The 18,585-nt window shown below is 42.0% G+C and overlaps 2 protein-coding genes and 1 pseudogene across 2 annotated transcripts in view; 2 read left to right on the forward strand and 1 right to left on the reverse strand.

The window, feature by feature from the left end:
* Positions 1–6,602, forward strand: part of Yars2 (tyrosyl-tRNA synthetase 2, mitochondrial) — an 8,983-nt gene extending 2,381 nt beyond the window's left edge. Inside the window, exons 2-5 of the mRNA XM_013033408.1 lie at positions 311–478; positions 2,438–2,593; positions 2,882–3,052; positions 6,280–6,602. Of these exons, the coding sequence (XP_012888862.1) occupies positions 311–478; positions 2,438–2,593; positions 2,882–3,052; positions 6,280–6,439 (655 nt within the window). The 3' untranslated portion in view covers positions 6,440–6,602. The remainder of the gene's footprint in view (positions 1–310; positions 479–2,437; positions 2,594–2,881; positions 3,053–6,279) is intronic.
* A 215-nt stretch (positions 6,603–6,817) lies between these two features.
* Positions 6,818–7,889, forward strand: LOC105998641 (annotated as a pseudogene).
* A 1,000-nt stretch (positions 7,890–8,889) lies between these two features.
* Dnm1l (dynamin 1-like) overlaps positions 8,890–18,585 on the reverse strand; it is a 44,628-nt gene continuing 34,932 nt past the window's right edge. Inside the window, exons 14-20 of the mRNA XM_013033409.1 lie at positions 16,551–16,607; positions 15,867–15,944; positions 15,520–15,552; positions 13,848–14,024; positions 13,532–13,641; positions 10,805–10,964; positions 8,890–10,397 (exon numbers count right to left, since the gene is read on the reverse strand). Of these exons, the coding sequence (XP_012888863.1) occupies positions 10,341–10,397; positions 10,805–10,964; positions 13,532–13,641; positions 13,848–14,024; positions 15,520–15,552; positions 15,867–15,944; positions 16,551–16,607 (672 nt within the window). The 3' untranslated portion in view covers positions 8,890–10,340. The remainder of the gene's footprint in view (positions 10,398–10,804; positions 10,965–13,531; positions 13,642–13,847; positions 14,025–15,519; positions 15,553–15,866; positions 15,945–16,550; positions 16,608–18,585) is intronic.

The raw sequence follows: 18,585 nt of genomic DNA on the forward strand, positions 1-18,585 counted from the left end.
GGCGCTGTGGCTCAAGTGGTAGAGGGCTAGCCTTGAGCTGAAGAGCTGAGGGACAGCTCTCAGGCCCCATGACTGGACCCCCCCCCCAAAAAAAAAATGTTTCAGACTTTTCCTGGTTGAGCCGGATTTGACTAAGATCCTCAGATCTCAGCTTCCTGAGGAGCTGGGATTACAGGTGTGAGCCACCAGGACCCAGCTGCAAGGCCAAGGCCTTCGTTGCAGCAGATAACTGGAGTGAACTGGCGCAGGGTGGTGGCGGGATCTGCTGGTACTCATGCTTGAATTGTATCATGAAATTCTCTTTGCACAGGGTGACTGGAGAAGACGTGTTTGGAATCACGGTCCCTCTGATTACCAGCACAACCGGTGCAAAGCTAGGAAAATCAGCTGGCAATGCCCTGTGGCTGAACAGAGACAGAACCTCTCCTTTTGAATTGTATCAATTCTTTGTCAGACAGCAAGATGATTGTGTAGAAAGGTGAGTTTTTAAGAGCTGGCTGTGAAAAAGTAATATGTGCTTGTTACATTGTTTTTATTGTTTTGTTTGTGTAGTACAGGGGTTTGAACTCAGGGCTTTGCATTTGCTGGATAGTTTTACTCTGTGAGCCATGCCACCAACCCTCATGATAACTGTTTTAGTCAGTGAATCTCTGTACCCTTTCTAATTACTTTTAATACATCAGTACTGAGACTTGAACTCGGGGGCCTTGCCTTCTTGCTTGGCTTTTCTACTCAAGGCTGATACTCTTTATCACTTGAGCCAGACCTCCGCTTCTGGCTTTCTCGTGGTTAATTGGAGAAGTCCCAAGGATTTGTTTCCCTCGGACAGCCTTGAACCTTGATCCTCAGATCTTAGCCTTCTGAGTAGGTGGGATTATGAATGCTAATGATTTTCTTAACCAAGGTGGTGGTGGTTACATAGGTGTTTGCCTCATAGTGACAATGTAAGTATATGATATACTTGTTTATTTTTTTCATTGGCTACATTAGTTATACAGGGAAGATTTCATTGTGACATTTAAACACAAGTATACAATGTAATTCCAATCAGTCTGGCCGCCTCCATACTCTTCCTTACTCCTTCAATGTACTTGTTTCAACCTGTTAAATTTTACCAAAGAATCTTAAGAAGGTATGAGCTGGGTGCTGGTGGCTCACACCTGTAATCCTAGCTACTCAAGGGGCTGAGATCTGAGGATGGTTCAAAGCCAACCCAGGCAGGGAAGTCCGTGAGACTCTTATTTCCAAGAAACCACCAAAAACGTGCTGTGGCTCAAGTGGTAAAGTGCTATCCTTAAACTGAAGAGCTGAGGGACAGTGCCCAGGCCCAGAGTTCAAGTCCTATTACCAAAGAAAAGGTATGGAATACTGTTTCTGTTTTTAAATAATGCTTTTTCTTTTTTAATAGGTACACACCAAAGTATACAAACATCCTTGAGAAGGATGGAAACAAATTTAGATTAGTGGTTATCTGTAGGGGCCAGGAAGGGAATGGGACAGGGACAGGGCTGTGTGTTTATACCATTTCTCTGCTTTTAGAAAAGAAAGCTCAAAGCCAAATGTGATTAAAGAAAAAAATAGTAGTACTTGCTGGAGGCTCAATGATTGTGATCCTAGCTACTCAGGACTCTGAGCTGAAATCTGAGGATCAAGGCTCAAAGTCAACCAGGGCAGGAGAGTCTGAGACTCTTAGCTCCCATTAACCAGCAAAAATCCAGAGGTGCAGGTGTGGCTCAAGTGCCAGAGCACTTGCCATGAATGGAAAAGCTAAGGAAGAGTGTATGGTCCAGTGTTCAAACTCTAATACTGATAGCACAAGAAAAAGGAATATCTTCAATCTGAATAGTGTATTTATTGGCAGTACCTTCTGCGTGTTTATTTTTCAGATTTAAAAATACAGTTTAGGGGCTGGGAAGGTGGCTCAGTGGTAGAGCGCTTGCCTTGCATGCCTAAGGCCCTGGGTTCAATTCCTCAGCACCACATAAGCAGGAAAAAAAGCTGGAAGTGGTGCTAAGGCTCAAGTGGTAGCGTGCTAGACTTAAGCTGAAGAGCTGAGGGACAGTGCCGAGGCCCAGAGTTCAGGCCCCATGACCAGACCCAAAAAATAATAATAAAGATATAGTTTAGTTGGGCACCGGTGTCTCATACCAGTCCTAGCCACTCAGGATACTGCTATCTGAAGATCACAGTTTGAAGCCAGCCCAGGCAGGAAAATCTGTGAGACTTTTATCTCAAATTTAACCACCTAAAAGGCAAAAGTGGAGCTGTGGCTTAAGTGATAGAGTGCTAGCTAGCTTTGAGTGGAAAAGCAAGAGGGAAAGCCCTAAGTTCAAGCCCCAGGATCTGCACAAAAAAGAAAGGGGGAAAAAAGTTTAAAAGTGTGAGGAGGCTGGAGATAAATGTGTGATAACTGTGTAACACTTTTCTTCTCCTGAAGGTACCTGAAGCTCTTCACTTTTCTGCCCCTTCCAGAGATCGATCACATTATGCAGCTGCACACCACAGAACCAGAAAAGCGAGGTGCTCAGAAACGACTTGCTGCAGAAGTGACAAAGCTGGTTCATGGACAGGAAGGGCTGGATTCTGCCAAGAGGTGACCTTCAGAATGGTTTCTCTCTCATAGACTTGAGAATATTGGGAGCTATGCTGTTTTGTGATTATCTTGCCATTTAATTATTGAATAAGATTGCCAACATTTGACTTTAGTGCTTTATGTGTTTTTTGGGGGAGGTAGGAAAATGATCTTGTGAATACACAAGTTAGGTGAAGATCTTTGAGTAACTTTATGTATGGAACATAATGGACCCTCCACACTTGGTCAATGGGTGTGAGCATTTACCATTACATACTTACCTGCTGTGGCCTTTAAAATGTTTTCCAGGTGTACGCATGCCCTGTATAATAGCAGCATCGATGCACTGGAGGTCATGTCGGATGAAGAGTTAAAAGAGTTGTTTAAAGAAGCTTCCTTTTCAGAGTTAGTTCTTGACCCTGGAACAAGTGTCCTGGACACGTGTCGCAAAGCAAAAGCCATTCCAGATGGTCCCCGGGGGTGAGATGATTTATCTCCTTGGTTCATACTGGGTGTTAAAATTTGTACCACATGCTCCCAGAGAGAGTGCTTTCTGGAGAAGGCTTTAGTGGCATCTCTTGTAGAAGTTAGTTTAGTCCGTGAATGAAGTGGAAACAGTACTTATTGTTGAAAATCCCTTAAACTTCCTGTGAATTACAATACTGGGGACTTGCACTCAGGGTCTGGGTGCTATTGTCCCTTAGCTTTTTCATTCAAGGCTGGTGTTCTACCACTTGAGCCACTGTTCCACTTCTAGTTTTTTCATGGTTAATTGGAGATAAAAGTCTTTGCACATGTTTGATGCCTGGGCTGGCATCAAACAACCATCCTCAGATCTCAGCCTCCTAAGCAGCAGTGTGAGCCAGTAGGACCTATGTTCAGTACCATAGTATATATATTTTTTGTTGTTTTCTTGGTGTTCTGTGACTTGAACTCAAGGCTTGGGCACTGTTCATGAGCTTCTTGCTCTAGGCTAACCCTATACCACTTGAGCCATAGCTCCACTTCCAGCTTTTTGATGGTTTATTGGAGATAAGAGTCACATAGACTTTTCCTGCCCCCTCTGGCTTCGAACCATGATCGTCAGAGCTCAGTTTCCTAAGTAGCTAGAATTGATTTTAGGCTTGAGCCACCAGCATCTGGCTCCCAGTATATTTTAAATATGATTTGAAGTTCTGAAAATGAAATTAGCCTGATATAGCATGCTAAGGCTTATAAAATATGAAGTATTTCCCTAGAGAACTGCATATTTCTTTTTCAGGAAATAGACTGTTTTAATTGCTCAGTTTTGTTATTAGTGCATATACTTGGTGGGAGTGTGAGTGTACATTGGTCTTGGGTTTGAACTCAAGGTCTGGACACTGTCCTGGAGCTGCTCAAGACTAGTGATTTGCCACTTCAGCCACAGTGCCCCTTCCAGCTTTTTTGGTAGATAATTGGAGATGAGTCTCATGAGTTTCACCTTCTTGCCTGGGTTGGTTTCATACTGAAATCCTCAGATCTCAGCTTCCTGACTAGCTAGGATTATAGGTATGAGCCATTGGTGCCTGGCTTCAGGGCATATACTTTTGCTGTACTAGAAATAATTTGGCATATAATTGGTGTTCATCCATTTATAACTGAATAGTGATAGGTTGAGAGAAAAGTTGAAGACCTTGGGTGCCTCATCTATGGGAGTTTTAGCACACATCATCTGCCATTGTTACTGTGGTGAATGATATTTGCTATACTTTGTTCTCTTCCAGTTGTTTTGGATTGATTGCCTCTGTTGTAAAGAGCCCTCAAATGCATATATGTAAAGAAAGCCCATTGTTGCCTTGTGGGTATACTTCGTGTAACTGACTCCCAGATAGGCTGATTTATTTAGTAGTCACTGACTTTGAGGCTGCTGTCATATACTTTCAACAGTGAGTCATTGACTTTAAGGTTTTTTGTTTTTTTTTTTTGGGGGTCAGTTGTGGGGCCTGAACTCTGGGCCTGGGCGCTGTCCCTCAGCTCTTCAGCTCAAGGCTAGTGTTCTACCACTTAAGCCACAGAGCCACTTCTGTTTTTTTCTGCTTATGTGGTGCTGAGGAATCAAACCCAGGGCCTCATGCATGCAAGGCAAGTACTCTACCACTGAGCCACCTTCCCAGCCCATACTTTAAGGGTTTTCTTCACAGCCTGGTGCTGGTAGCTCACACCTGTAATCCCTAGCTACTTAGGAGCCTGAGATCTAAGGATTGCAGTTTGAAGCCAGACCAAGCAGGAAAGCCTGTAAGACTCTTCTCTCCAGTTAACCACCAGAAAACTGGAATTGGAGCTGTGGCTCAAAGTGGTAGAGCACTAGCCTTGAGCAAAAAAAACTCCTTAACAGTGCCAGCATGCCCAGGCCCTGAGTTCAAGATCCTAGAGTGGCACAAAAAGAATTCACTGGGGAAGCATTTTTCCTTTATGAATTGTTTTAATGATGTATTTGCTGAATTTTGCCCCAACTTTTAAGTATCCCAGATTTAGCCAGTATTAGTATTCTTAAGGAACACTCATCATTTTCTTACATTGTGTCAACTAAATAGGGTTGATCTGTATACGTTAACAAAATGTTAACACTCTGGAACTGAACAGTGTACTTCTTGTCCATAAATACAAAGTCTTGGTGTTGGGCTGGGAAGGTGGCTCAGTGGTAGAGCACTTGCCTTACATGCATGAGGCCCTGGGTTCGATTCTCCAGCACCACATAAGCAAAAAGAAAAAAAGCCGGAAGTGGCGTTGTGGCTCTAGTGGTAAAGGGCTAGCCTTGAGCTGAAGAGCTGAGGGACAGCGCCCAGGTCCACAGTCAGGCCCCACGACCGGACCCCAAAAAAAATAAAATTAAATTTAAAAAAACACAGTTTTGGTGTTGATGAGGTTTTTGGTTGTATGGTTTTTTTGTTTGTTTCTTTTGTTTTGTGTTTTTGTTCTGGTCTTGGGGCTTAAATTCAGGGCCTGGCCTGAAAGCTGTCACTGAGCTTTTATGCTCAGGGATAGCACTCTAAAACTTGAGCCACAACTCCACTTCTGGCTTTTTGTGTTTAATTGGAGGTAAGTCTCACAAACTTGCCTGCCTGTGCTGGCTTTGAACCTCAGTCCTCAAATCTCAGCCTTCTTAGTAACTAGGATTACAGGTGTGACCAGTGCCCAATACCTCTTTGGTTTTTACAAGTTTCTTTTCTTTGATTTTTCTTAAGGTGGGTGAGAAACACTCTACTGTGAATAGATCTGTGAATAGGTTGTGAGATAGCCCAGCTCTTTCTCTCTACCCAATAGAAAAGTCACTACGTTCCCTTATATTTGCTCTATTGGAAGGTTATTAAAGGCAAGAAAATCTAATTGTGAACATGAAGGTAAGAAATACAGCTGCCAGGTACTGGTAGCTCACACCTATAATCCTAGCTACTGAGGATGGAAACATCTGAGGATCTCAGTGCAAAGCCAGCCCAGGCAAGAAAGTGTAAGACTCATGTCCAGTTAGCAGCCACAAGCAGGAGGTGTGGCTCAAGTGCTCGAGTGAAAATGCCAGTAGTTCAAACCTAGTACCAGTGCATGCGTGCACACACACCACACTGAGTGCTTGGGCGCACACACACTGTACTAAGTGGTTTCAACTGAAAAGCTTTAAAGTTGTGAAGTAGTATCTTTTGGAGGAGGAGAAAGTGTTTCCTCTAATAACTAAGCATTTCTGTTTTTAGGTATCGGATGATAACAGAAGGCGGAGTCAGTATCAATCACAGACCGGTAACAAATCCTGAGTGTGTTTTAGTTGTTGGACAACATATTCTTAAGAATGGACTTTCTTTACTTAAAATAGGGAAAAGAAATTTCTACATTATAAAGTGGCTTCAGTTATAAAAATTCTGTTTTTGGCTGTTCAGACATGCTCATCCTGAGACTTGAATTCAGGGCCTGGGAGCTGTCCCTAAACTTTTTGTTGAAGAGTTATGCCTTACCACTTGGACTACAGGTCTGTTTACTATGTGATTAATTGGAGATGAGTCTCATGGACTTTCCTTCCTGGGCTTCTCAGACTCCAGAGAAACATCTGGCTTTTTTTTTGTGTGTGTGGGGGTTTGCTGGCCCTGGGATTTGAATTCTGGGCCTTAATACTGTCCCCAAGCTTTCATGCTTAAGGCTATCACTCTTCCACTTGAGCCGCAACTCTACTGACCTTTTGGAAGTTCATCAGAGGTAAGAGTCTCATACCTTAGACATTCTTGCCCAGGCTGTCTGTGAACCACAATCCTCAAATCTCAGCTTCCTCAATAGCTAAGATTCCAGGCATGAGCCACAGGCACTTGGCTTAACTTCATTCTTAAAATACTTGGTTTGGTTCAGTACAAAATAGAATGAAGAATACACTAGGCCTGAGAATGTGAGTAAATTATTTTTTAAGGACTTGTTAATAAGGTTTTTTATTTAATGATTTATTTCTTGGCAGATAATTGACTTGTATAAAACCATGATTTCCAAGGTTAAACTTAAGAAAATCCTCCCGGATTGTCTTTTCTGTCCTATCCTCCTTGTGGGAGTGATAGTGACAGGCACGGAACTGATACACATTTACTGCGTTATAGAGCTCACTCATTTCACTATGTTCTATGGTTCTTTTATAATTAGCCATGCTGTGCTGGAGCTGTGGCTAAATGGTAGAGCATCTTGCTAGGTTCAGATCACTCTCAGGCTAAAATCTAGCTGCGCTTCTGTATTAGAAATGGTATGTTCTGCCTCGCTTCGTTCTTGAGTCACAATGGCGGGCAGGTCTGCTGTTTCAGCCTTGAATGGTGGCTGGTGTTCGAAAATGGTATTACATTGCTGCAGAATTCAACAAACTGGGGTTAATGAGAGATGATACCATACACGAGACCGAAGATGTAAAAGAAGCCATAGAAGGCTTCCTGAGAAACTTTATGGCAGGATGTCTCGGATCAAGAGAGCTCTGGGCCTTACCACGAGGCATCTTGCCTAAGGAGCAGTGGACAAAATATGAAGAGGATAAATTCTACCTTGAACCATACCTGAAGGAGGTTATTTGGGAAAGAAAAGAGAGAAGAATGGGCAAACAAATAATCATGATGTTTTACCTGTGAATGCAGTTGTGCTCAGAAAATCTATGAAGTAAATTAAATCTGAAATATACAACTTAAGAATATTTAAATATAATCGATGGAGGAAAAAAATGATATATTCTTGGGAACGTAAATGTCTTTAACTTTTAACAAGAAAATAGTTCTTAAAAAGTTAGATGAGGGGGCTGGGAAAGTGGCTCAGTGGTAGAGCGCTTGCCTTGCATGCCTGAGGCCCTGGGTTCAATTCCTCAGCACCACATAAGCAAAAAAGAAAAAAGCCGAAAGTGGCACTGAGGCTCAAATGGTAACTGAGTGCTAGCCTTGAGCTGAAGAGCTGAGGGACAGCACCCAGGCCCAGAGTTCAGGCCCCTCGACCGTACCCCCCCCCAAAAAAAGTTAGATGAGGTCACAGTTACCATTAGATATTACATGAGTTTCTTGACTAGATTCCTATAGTAGAAATATTTTATCAATTCAGAAATTTATCTTTTGTCCTTCAGCAAGCTTATAACCAGAGTTGGACTAAAAAGGAATCAAAGAAACAAAAGTATTTCACCAGCTATGCAATCATGAGACAACAAAAGAGATTCATTTGGGCTGGGAATGTGCGTAGCACGCATGAAGCCCTGGGTTTGGTTCCTTAGTACCACATACACAGAAAAGGCCAGATGTGGCTGTGGCTCAAGTGGTAGAATTCTAGCCTTGAGCAAAAGCAGCTCAGAGACATTGCCCAGACCCTGAGTTCAAGACCCTGAGTTCAGGACTGGAAATAAAGTTTTCAGGTCAAACCTAAAAGATCTGTAATCAGATTTGTTCAGCTGTACATAGTTTGCAAATTAAGTCTCCAGAACTGATTGCACATTTGAAAAATAAAGGTACTAACAATCCTGTTTTCCTGAGGATCAAGTGAATTGCAGAAAATGACCCATTTTCCTACAAGCAGCAGTATAGCTTACTACTTCATATGCAGAAATGTATGCAAGGATACCTCAGTGAATTGTAAGATTTCTAGAAAAGGTAGTCATAAAAGTTTTTGATACAGGATGAGCTAAACTAGTGGGTACTGAAACACTTGTGGCTCATGTCTGTAGTCCGAGATAAGAGGCTGAGACCTGAGGATCCAGAACCAGCCTGGGAAGGAAAGTCCTGGTGAGACTCTCACCTGCAATTAACCACCAGAAAATCAGAGTGGCACAAAGTAAAGTTATAAGTTCATTTAAATGCTTCTGAGACATGTTAAGAGGAATTCATTTATTGACAAACTTGAATGTCATTCTATACCAGCAATTTTATTTACATAGCAAGAACATACAGTATTATAAATATGCCGGAGATCATTTCCACCTCACACTTTTAAGAACCAGCAAGGCCGGTGTTCTTGAAATTTCTTGCTTCTGGTTTGTACAGTGTGTAGTACCAGCAGGTGCCCAGCATGTTTTGAAAGCTTACATCTTGAACTTGAAATGTGATGGGCAGAAAAGAAAAGAGGCGCATTGTAAATTTTTGTTGTAAACTCAAAAGGCTGCTATGGTAAATCGTCTGGTCCATCTGAGAGAAGTCACGGGTAGCTCCACTTTCAAAGCTGGTTTTGTGTGTGTGCATGCCAACATTTTGGCAGCATGCATTCACTGAATGGATTCAAAGATGTCCTATCAGACTTGTTTGGGCTTTCTGTGTTTGAGATCACTTGGAACCAGTTATTTCTTGGTAAATGGGGACCATAAGCTGTTCATGTTTTCTCTAACAAAATCCTTCATAAAAACTTGGAAAGTTGTGTTCATGATACATAATTTTCTTAATGTGTATGTATGGTGTTGCAAACAGCTCCACCTTCTGAATGCAATGTAGTCACTGTGTGTGTGTGTGTATGCGCGCGCGTGCGCGTGGGCGTCTGGGTGTTTTTCTCTGAAGAACCAAGCTTGGCTGGTATTCCCCAGTCACTGCTAATGTAGTTGGTAGCTACTACCAGCTAATACAGTGAATAAACTGGATTTGAATTCCCACATAAAGGCAATCTCAGAACATGAGAAGGTGACCATTGTATGGATATATCTGATTTACTATTTTGGGATTTGCAGAGTGAACTGGCTATCATTACCAAGCCCTACTGTTTTTAATGCAGGAAGTCCCTAATGCTTGCTTTCAGGTTGAAGTGTGAGAGTGAATTTGAATCCACTCTCCACCAGGGCTCCAGATCCATGTGTGCCTTCAGTTTGCTAACTACAATTGCAGAGATTTAAACTGTACAATGACGGTCAGTGACTGAGGAGATTGCCAGCCCTCACCTTTCACAGCCAGTTGTATAGTATGTGCATTGTCTTCCTGAAGGACTATGTAGCAGCTTTAAGACGAACAAGCTTACACAGGTCATCTTCCTCACAGGCAAACTTTGTACAACTAGAACATGGATAGGTCTCTTAAGTTCAGATGAAACTGTCACAAGACAGACTTCATATATACATATATATATATATGTATGTATACGGGAAAACTTTATAGAAACAGCCATTTATTATCTGGATTAAATGTGTGATTTGTTCTGTAATGCAAGGTACACTTCTCATTTATATAGCCAATCTTCACATGAGCAGATTCATACCGTTGCGAAACACAGTTCATACAATTCTACTCAAGTAGGCAGTAACTAGCACGTTTTGAGCCGAAAAGTCTGTTTCATATACATCTCTTCACCAGAGGTGAGTCTCTCGGATTTCAGCAATAATTTGACTAGCTCCTTGTAATGCCTGCATAGAAGGAAGTAAAAAATGATTACATGAATCTGAATTCTGTGGAGAAATTTCTCCCAATTTTTTATGTTGACTTTGTACATAATTTATTTTTGGGTGCTGTTCCTAGGCTCTGTCCCTCAGCTTTTTGCTCCAGGCTAGCTAGCACTTTACCACTTGTGCCATACATAGTTCTACTTCCAAAATGAGTCTCAAGAAATTTCCTACCAGGAAGTCCTCCTGAGTAGCTAGGATTATCTTTAGTAGGATTACCCTGAGTACCTAAGATTATCTGAGTAGCTAGGAACATATTTAGTCAAGTACTAACAGAAAGAAAAACCTAGAAATATAAAGACTAGAAAACACAAGAATCAGAATTAATCTAAAACTTTTTGATACCCCAAGTATAAAAGTTGGAATAATACCTTTAGCATATCAGCTGCTTCTTTCCTCCGCTGTGCCATATCCTCAGATTCAGTCAGAAGGTCATCCAGTAAGGAGGACTTGTACAATTGTCCTACTAACTCACTCTGGAGAGTATCTTTCACATGATTAACCAAAAAGTGCATTACTGCCTTTGGCACACTGCAAGACAAAGTTATAAAGCTAAATAATTTGAACAGTCCTGGGGCTTAAACTAGGGGCCCTGTTTAATTTTGGTATTTTATTTTACCTTCATCTCATTTATCAGTATCCCATCCCATATATTTATTAAATCTCAGTAATGAACTTTGTAATAGTCCAAAATGCAAGAAAGCTCAAACATCCAAGTACTGGTGAATGGGCACACAATATACAGCATATTCATATTTATTTTAATACTGATTAGCTATGACAGGTACTGATGTAGTACCACTTGAGTCACAGCGCCACTTCTGGTTTTCTGGTGGTTTACTGGAGATAAGAGTCTCACAGACTTTGCTGCCCTGGCTGGCTTTAAACCTTGATCCTTAGATCTCAGCCTCCTGAGAAGCTAAGATTAAAGGCATGAGCCACTGGTGCCCTTTTTCTTCCTGCTTTTTTGATGGTTAGTCTGAGAATAGTTTGTCACAGACTTTTCCTGCCCCAGCCGACAGCCTCCAGAGAAATTAGGATAAGCAGATACCAGGTGCTGGGAAGGTGGCTCAGTGGTAGAACGCTTGCCTTGCATGCCTGAGGCCCTGGGTTCGATTCCTCAGCACCACGTAAGAAAAAAGCCAGAAACGGCACTGTGGCTCAAGTGGTAGAGCACTAGCCTTGAGCTGAAGAGCTGAGGTACAGTGCCCAGGCCCAGAGTTCAGGCCTCACGACTGGACCCCCTCCCCTCACCCCCCCCCAAAGTCATATACCAATGTCCAGAGCCAGTAGATTCTCAGGTGACAAGTCAGGGTGAGGGCAAGCTAGCAGCTTCTGCTGACACTGATAGGTGCAGAATCCCTGCACTTACCTGTAGATTTTTTAAATTTTTTGCCAGTACTGGGGCTTGAACCTTGGGGCTGGACACCTGTTCCTGAGCTTTTTGTTAAAAGTCTGGCACTCTACCGCTTGGTCACACTTCTGGGGTTTCAAAACAGTCTCAGATTTTCTTGCCTAGGCTGGCTTTAAACTGTGACCCTCAGATCCCAGCCTCCTGAGTTGCTAAGCGTGAGCCACCAGTGCCTGGCTTGGAGTAAACAAAGCCTAAGGTCTGGAAAAGCCGTTTTTTTTTTTTTTCTCTTTAGTTTCTGCTGCAAGTTAAAAGTCTGGTGGTAACTGGTTCTACAACATTCCACATAAAAGTATCAGGCCATCTAGCTTTTGTGTGTGTGTGTGTTTCTTGTTGGTCGTGGGGTTTGAATTCTGGGCCTGAGCTCTTCAGCTCAAAGTGAACACTACTACTTGAGCCATAGCACCATTTCCAGTTTTCTGGTGGTTAACTGGAGGTAAGAGTCTCTCGGACTTTCCTACCTGGGCTGGTTTTGAACTGAGATCCTCAGATCTCAGCCTCCTGAGTAGCTAGGATTACAGGCATGAGCCACCAGTGCCTATCCCATCTGGCTTTTTATTCCTTGGTACAATGAAGTTTCTCTTACCTACTAACAGGTTACCACAAATTGGATAAGATTTTTTTTTGGTCAGTTGTGGGACTTGAACTCGGCCTGGACGCTGTCTTGCAGCTTTTTCTGCTTATGTGGTGCTGAGGAATGGAACCCAGGGCCCTGTACAAGGCAAGTGCTCTATCACTGAGCCACCTTCCCAGCCCATAAAATGTTTTTTCTAATACATCACTTTACACATCTAAATTTTCTTCTCCCTACTACTGCATGAAATAACACTGTAATGAACATGGGAGAAGAAACTACAGGCAATACACACATGAGAGACATTTATCAAGTAATTAAAAAGGTAAGTCATTTGTTACCTAGCCAGAATTATTAAAGGTTAAAAAAACTTCTTAGTGGCGGTATATGACTACTTCCAGCACACTGTAGGGTTAGGAGGATCAAAAGCTCAAAGCCACGTAATCCTACCTACTCAGGAGGCAGGATCATGGTTCAAAGCTAGCCCAGGCAAAAAAGTTTGAGACTTCTAATTAACCAATAAGCTGGAAGGGAAGTGGAGCTGTGGCTCAAGCTTAGAGTGAAAAAGCTACAGGATGATATCCAGAGTTCAAGCCCCAGGCTTTTGAGTTCCTCAGCTATTCAAAAAAAAGAAAAAGAAAACACTTGGGGATTGAACTCAGGGCTTACCACTTGAGCTACTTCTCTGCAGTCCTTTGGCTGTCCTTCAGATATGGGTCTTAACATTAACTGCCTAGGCTGACATTGATCCTCTATCTTCCTAGTAGCTGGGATTAGAGACAGACTACCATGACTGCTACCCACTCTTTTTAACTCTTAAATATTCCAAGCGCCTCTGTCACACTATGCTTCCCAAGCCCATTCAATTCTTAATACCCAGTGGTTCCTAGTTATAACAGACTGAATCTTGCTGCCAGTTACCAAAAAATGACCCCTCCCCCTTTTTAGTGAAGCTGAGGCTAGAACTCAACCTTGTGTTTCCCAGGTAGGTGCTGTAGTACTTTAGCCATACTTCAAACCCATACACAACTTTTAAATATAAGTGTTATCAAAACAGATCATGGACTCAACCAGCAGTGTACCCATCTGTTGTCTGTATTATACAGTACGAACCTGTCTTGAATATTCTTTCTGACAATAAGAAAATAGGATTTGATGAGTCGTTCAATAACCTCACAGTCGCGCTGTTCACGGGCAGAAAGCTTTCGTGCAACAGGAACTGGCTAAATGAGACAAAGGGGAAATGTTGCTTGTGCCATTCTAAAATGGTGACATTGAACATTGAAAAGTGACATTTAACAGTTAATAAAAGAAAAATGACTAACACAAGAGGGGGAAAATGTGAAGCTTCTAAGACTTTAGTTCTTCCCAAGTGTGTTCCCCATAGCTTGATCATGTGGGAAGTATCACCCCAATTCTCATGGCTTACCACATCCAGCAGGTTGACAGCATGGCCCTTTTGGGGGCTAGCTGGCATAACTGGAATTGGCTTCGATTTTTCTTCAGCTAATAATTCTTCAGCTTTTGAAGTTTTCAGCATTCCCCTCCAGTTGCCTGTTGCTGGTTCTTGACCACTGTCTCCAATCCCACCACCTCCTGATGCAACCTGTAAATATAGTTTCCCAACACCTGTACCAACTATCCATGGAAGTTGACATTACCCAAGAACCCCAATGCCCATTGGAGCTTGGTCAGACAGCAGGGTCCCAGAGAGACTGGGGGTGGCACTGTATGCCCAGGAGCCTGTGCTACAGAAATGAGAGGGTGGAGAAGGCCCTCCGGGTCCTGTATTATTTACTGTTCTCCCACCCCTCAACCACTAGATTGCAGGCAAAGCTAAAGCCACCCACAAGGACACCTAGAGCTGTCCACTTAGCTCAGTCTCAGTTCACCCTGAAAAGTTCAACTCTCATATCGTGTTCCATGATACAGGTCTCTATACCTAATTACAACAAGGCTAGTGCTACTGCAACTTTATTATCTGAGATACTGATTACAGTCTTAACTTCTCAAAAAAGAAAATGACTGTTACTGAAGATGTTTTTAGGACCACTTTCAAAAGTCAGTTACTAACTACTTTTACAGTAGTTATAAGAAAATGGCAGTGTTGGGTATCATTTTCAAATTGAACCACTGGCCCAAATCTGCCTCTGATATGTTAAAAGTGAGCTATGTATCCGTGAGTTAAAAGGGAATGAGTGATGAGTGAAACCCTAAGGAAGTGAATGAGCACATTCCAAGGGGTGCTATGGATGACTTAAGTGGTTGTCAGTACATGCATTAAAATAAAACATTCTTAAGGCTATGAGATTTACAACCGTAAGTCTGCATACTAAGTAAGGAAAGGAGGTAAATGCCGGACAAACTGGTTCAAACATAGAAATTCCTGCAGAAATGGTCATCAGGAATTGACAGCTGTCTAAACTCACAGTCCACATTTGTTTTAATTGGCTCAGGTAAGCATTTAAAGCCAGTGTGAGGGAATGCACATATTCACAGTGACACACACACACAAATGAGTAGCATGATAAAGCAGCATTAGAGGATTATCCATGAGTCCTGGTCAGATCTCAGAAATGCTCAAAAGTATAATTTCCACCTGTGAAATCCCTACCAAAATTTATACTGGTAGTAGAGCCTGAACCCAGGGCCAGGTGCTGTCCCTTACCTTTTTCACTCAAGGCTAGCACTCTACCACTTGAGTCAGAGCCCCACTTCCAGCATTGTCCTTAATTGGAGATAAATGTCTCAAGACTTGTTTCTTGCCTGAGCTGGCTCTGAGCCACCATCCTCAGATCTTAGCCTCCTGACTAACCAGGATTAGAGGCATGAGTCACCAGCACTCGGCCAATTTCCATCTCTGAAATCATAATTCCTTACCTTCAAGAACAGTTTTTAATTTTGGTAACAGTATGAAAGCCTATTGTTATTAAACAGTGTTAAAACAGTTAGTGCCACCTTACATGTGTTAGATAAAAGGAACATTAAGAACATAACAGACAGGAACTGGTGAAGCCACTGTACAAACAAGTTTCAATGACTTTGAAGACAGTGTTTCAGTGAGAACCAAAGGTATTTCCATTCTGAAGCAAGAGACTCACATTTTTAGTTTCTCTTCTGCTCTCCTGAATTAACTGTTAAAAGATATGTTAAAACATGCAATTTAACAAGCAAAATTTAAATACCAATGGCTTAAAAATAAAAACGCAGGATAGTTTCCTCTTTAAATTACTTCTTTTGTGTGTGCATCTTCTACATTGCAAGCAAAAGCATGCCAACATTTGTAAAGAATGCAGTGTTATAGAATTTCAAAGCTTCAATTAGACAAGTGATTTAACCTTAGCATAATACCCCATATTAATAGTCTTCTATTCAGTGTGCTGTCTGTAGAAGATTATGTTGCAGCGAACAAGCAGGCATGCAGGCTTAGATTAAAATTAGAACAGACCTTGCCATCAGCCTCGGCAGAAGCGGCAGGGGCGGGCTCCTGGGAGGCAGGTGCCAAAGCACTTGGAACTTTAGAAGACTACGGGTAAAAAATGCAGGAAAAAAATAAAAACAAAAACAAAGATGCCAAAAGTGTACTCAAACAATTGATCAATGTGATCTGTTTCCCCTCTGAAACAATATTAAAATACATGAAAAACAAAAATTATGGGACAGGTAAAGTGGTCTAGTCGGCCTCACTACCTTTGTGAAAAGTTTTCTTCAGATGAATACCTAAGAAAAATCCAAAAGCTTCATTTTGTTTTTGGCACTGAATGAGATCTTTTCTGGCAAAGAATTCAAGGCAACAGATTGTATATACACACACTTTAATACACAAACTACTTATTATTAATTAAAACCTGTTCTGTGCATACAGTAGTCTTCCCTCGTCAAAAAAAAAAAAACCTTTTGATGATTTTTTTTTAAAGGAAGCCCTCATACTTCCTAAGCATCTTTAAGCTAACTTAACTGCAGTGTATTCTAATACAATTATCTTTAAATTATTCAGTCTATGTTAAACTTACATACCTTTCTTCAGCTACACAACCAAAGTTGATTCTGCAACTGTGTAATATTCTGAGGCTTACTAACAATCCATTTTTGGGAATTAGAAGTATGCTTTTAAAAAGCTGTTGTTTTTTACCTTGTCCCGTGATACAGCTGAAGGCAATTCTCTTGCTAACCTGTTTCTTCTCTGTTCCTATAAAAATGCAGACAAAAAAAAGTGATTATCAGAATATTGAGATGCCAACTAAAAAATGGTCATCTTGTCTGGAAAGTATGGCATGACTTGTACACTCTCATTGTTAAGACACATGGCACCATGCTACTTTAAAGCAGATAAATCATTTAGCCCAGTGCTTCTCCATCTTGCTTTCTGCCCCAGCATACCTCAAGAACCAATGCGTCAATGAGGTGGGCTATTGTTTTCTGGTATAGATGGCTCTCTATACCAGGAATTCTCCAGTGAGAAAATGAATGGACAGCTTTCCCTTTCCCACTAAGAAAGACTGATTTCAACTGTCCTGTCATAAATGAGAAACATTAGCCTTCAGCACTCCGTGCAGAATTTTAAGTGAAAGCTTTAAAGTTGCTCGTCTGCACGTGTGTAACTGCAAGACAACTCGCTAACAAAACCGTTCCTTGAGGAAGTATCTGAGGTTGAGATTGCTGTTTTTTAAATGTTTTTTGAGCCCAGTGCCAGTGACTCAAAAACCTATAATACTAGCTCCATACAGACTGAGATTGGGAGGACAGTGGTTCCACGCCAAACCCGGCAGAAAAGTCCACAATACCCAAAAGGAGAGCTAGACCTGGTGACACCCACCCACTTATCCAACCAAGAGAAGCCTAACAGGAAGACCCAGCATTTGGCAGGAATTGAGGTTCTGTCAAAGATATGAACAACAACAAAAACAAAAGTCTAGTGGTGTGGTTTAACAGAGTGTCTGCCTAAAAGCTCAGGCCCTAATTAGGATCAAACCCCAGTACTGCCCAAAAGGAACCATTTCATACAATTAATATACAGTAATAAAAATGATTTTTTTTTTTTGGGTCCGGTCGTGGAGCCTGAACTGTGGGCCTGGGTGCTGTCCCTCAGCTCTTCAGCTCAAGGCTAGCGCTCTAACACTTGAGCCACAGCGCCACTTCTGCCTTTTTCTGTGTACGTGGTACTGAGAAATTGAACCGAGGGCCTCATGCATGCAAGGCAAGCGCTCTACCACTGAGCCACCTTCTCAGCCCCCATAAAAATTATTTTTAAAACAACCAAAAGGTTTTTTTTTTGGTGGGGGGGTCATAGGGCTTGAATTCAGGGCCTGAGTGCTGTCCCTGAACTCTTTTTGCTCAAGGCTAGTGCTCTACCACTTTGAGCCACAGCTCTACTTCCAGTTTTTCTGGTGGTTAATTGAAACTAAGAGTCTTTCCTGCTCTAGCTGGCTTTAAAACATCACTTGACCCTCAGATTTCAGCCTCCTGGAAATAGTTAGAATTACAGGCATGAGCCACCAGTGCCCAGCCCCAGAAGTATTCTTTTTTTTTTCCTGGTCATGGGTCCTGAACTCTGGGCCTGAGTGCTGTCCCTCAGCTCTTCAGCTCAAGGCTAGCACTCTACCACTTGAGCCACAGTTCCACTTCCAGCTTTTTCTGCTTATGTGGTGCTGAGGAACCGAACCCAGGGCTTCATGCATGCAAGGCAAGCGCTCTACCACTGAGCCAGCTTTCCAGCCCCCCAGAAGTATTCTTAATTCTAAACTATTTCCTAGAAAGTGATGACAGCCAAGTTAATTTAATAGACTGACCAACTGCTCACTATTGCAATTTGCTTGTATTATCAAACTCATATAAGCTGCAAGGATCATTCAACATGTACTGGGGGGCCGGTTGTATGGAATGATGTGAGGATAATGGATCTCTTATAGGCAGCATCAAATACAGTAGAAAAGTGAATTAAAGCAAAAGTTGCTCCTACAATGAAAGCACTTCATGCATACCCTCAAGCTGGTAAAAACCTGTGAGTTCCACAGGCTCCATAATGTGTTTTACATGTAACATTTTTTTAACAGAAATTTTTAACTGTTTACATCTTCTTCATAAGAAGTTAACCATGGGCTGGAAAGGTGGCTCAGTGGTAGAGCACTTGCCTTGCATGAGGCCCTGGGTTCGATTCCCCAGCACCA

Source organism: Dipodomys ordii, unplaced genomic scaffold (genome assembly GCF_000151885.1).
Source record: "Dipodomys ordii isolate 6190 unplaced genomic scaffold, Dord_2.0 Scaffold167, whole genome shotgun sequence".
Classification (NCBI taxonomy): domain Eukaryota; kingdom Metazoa; phylum Chordata; class Mammalia; order Rodentia; family Heteromyidae; genus Dipodomys; species Dipodomys ordii.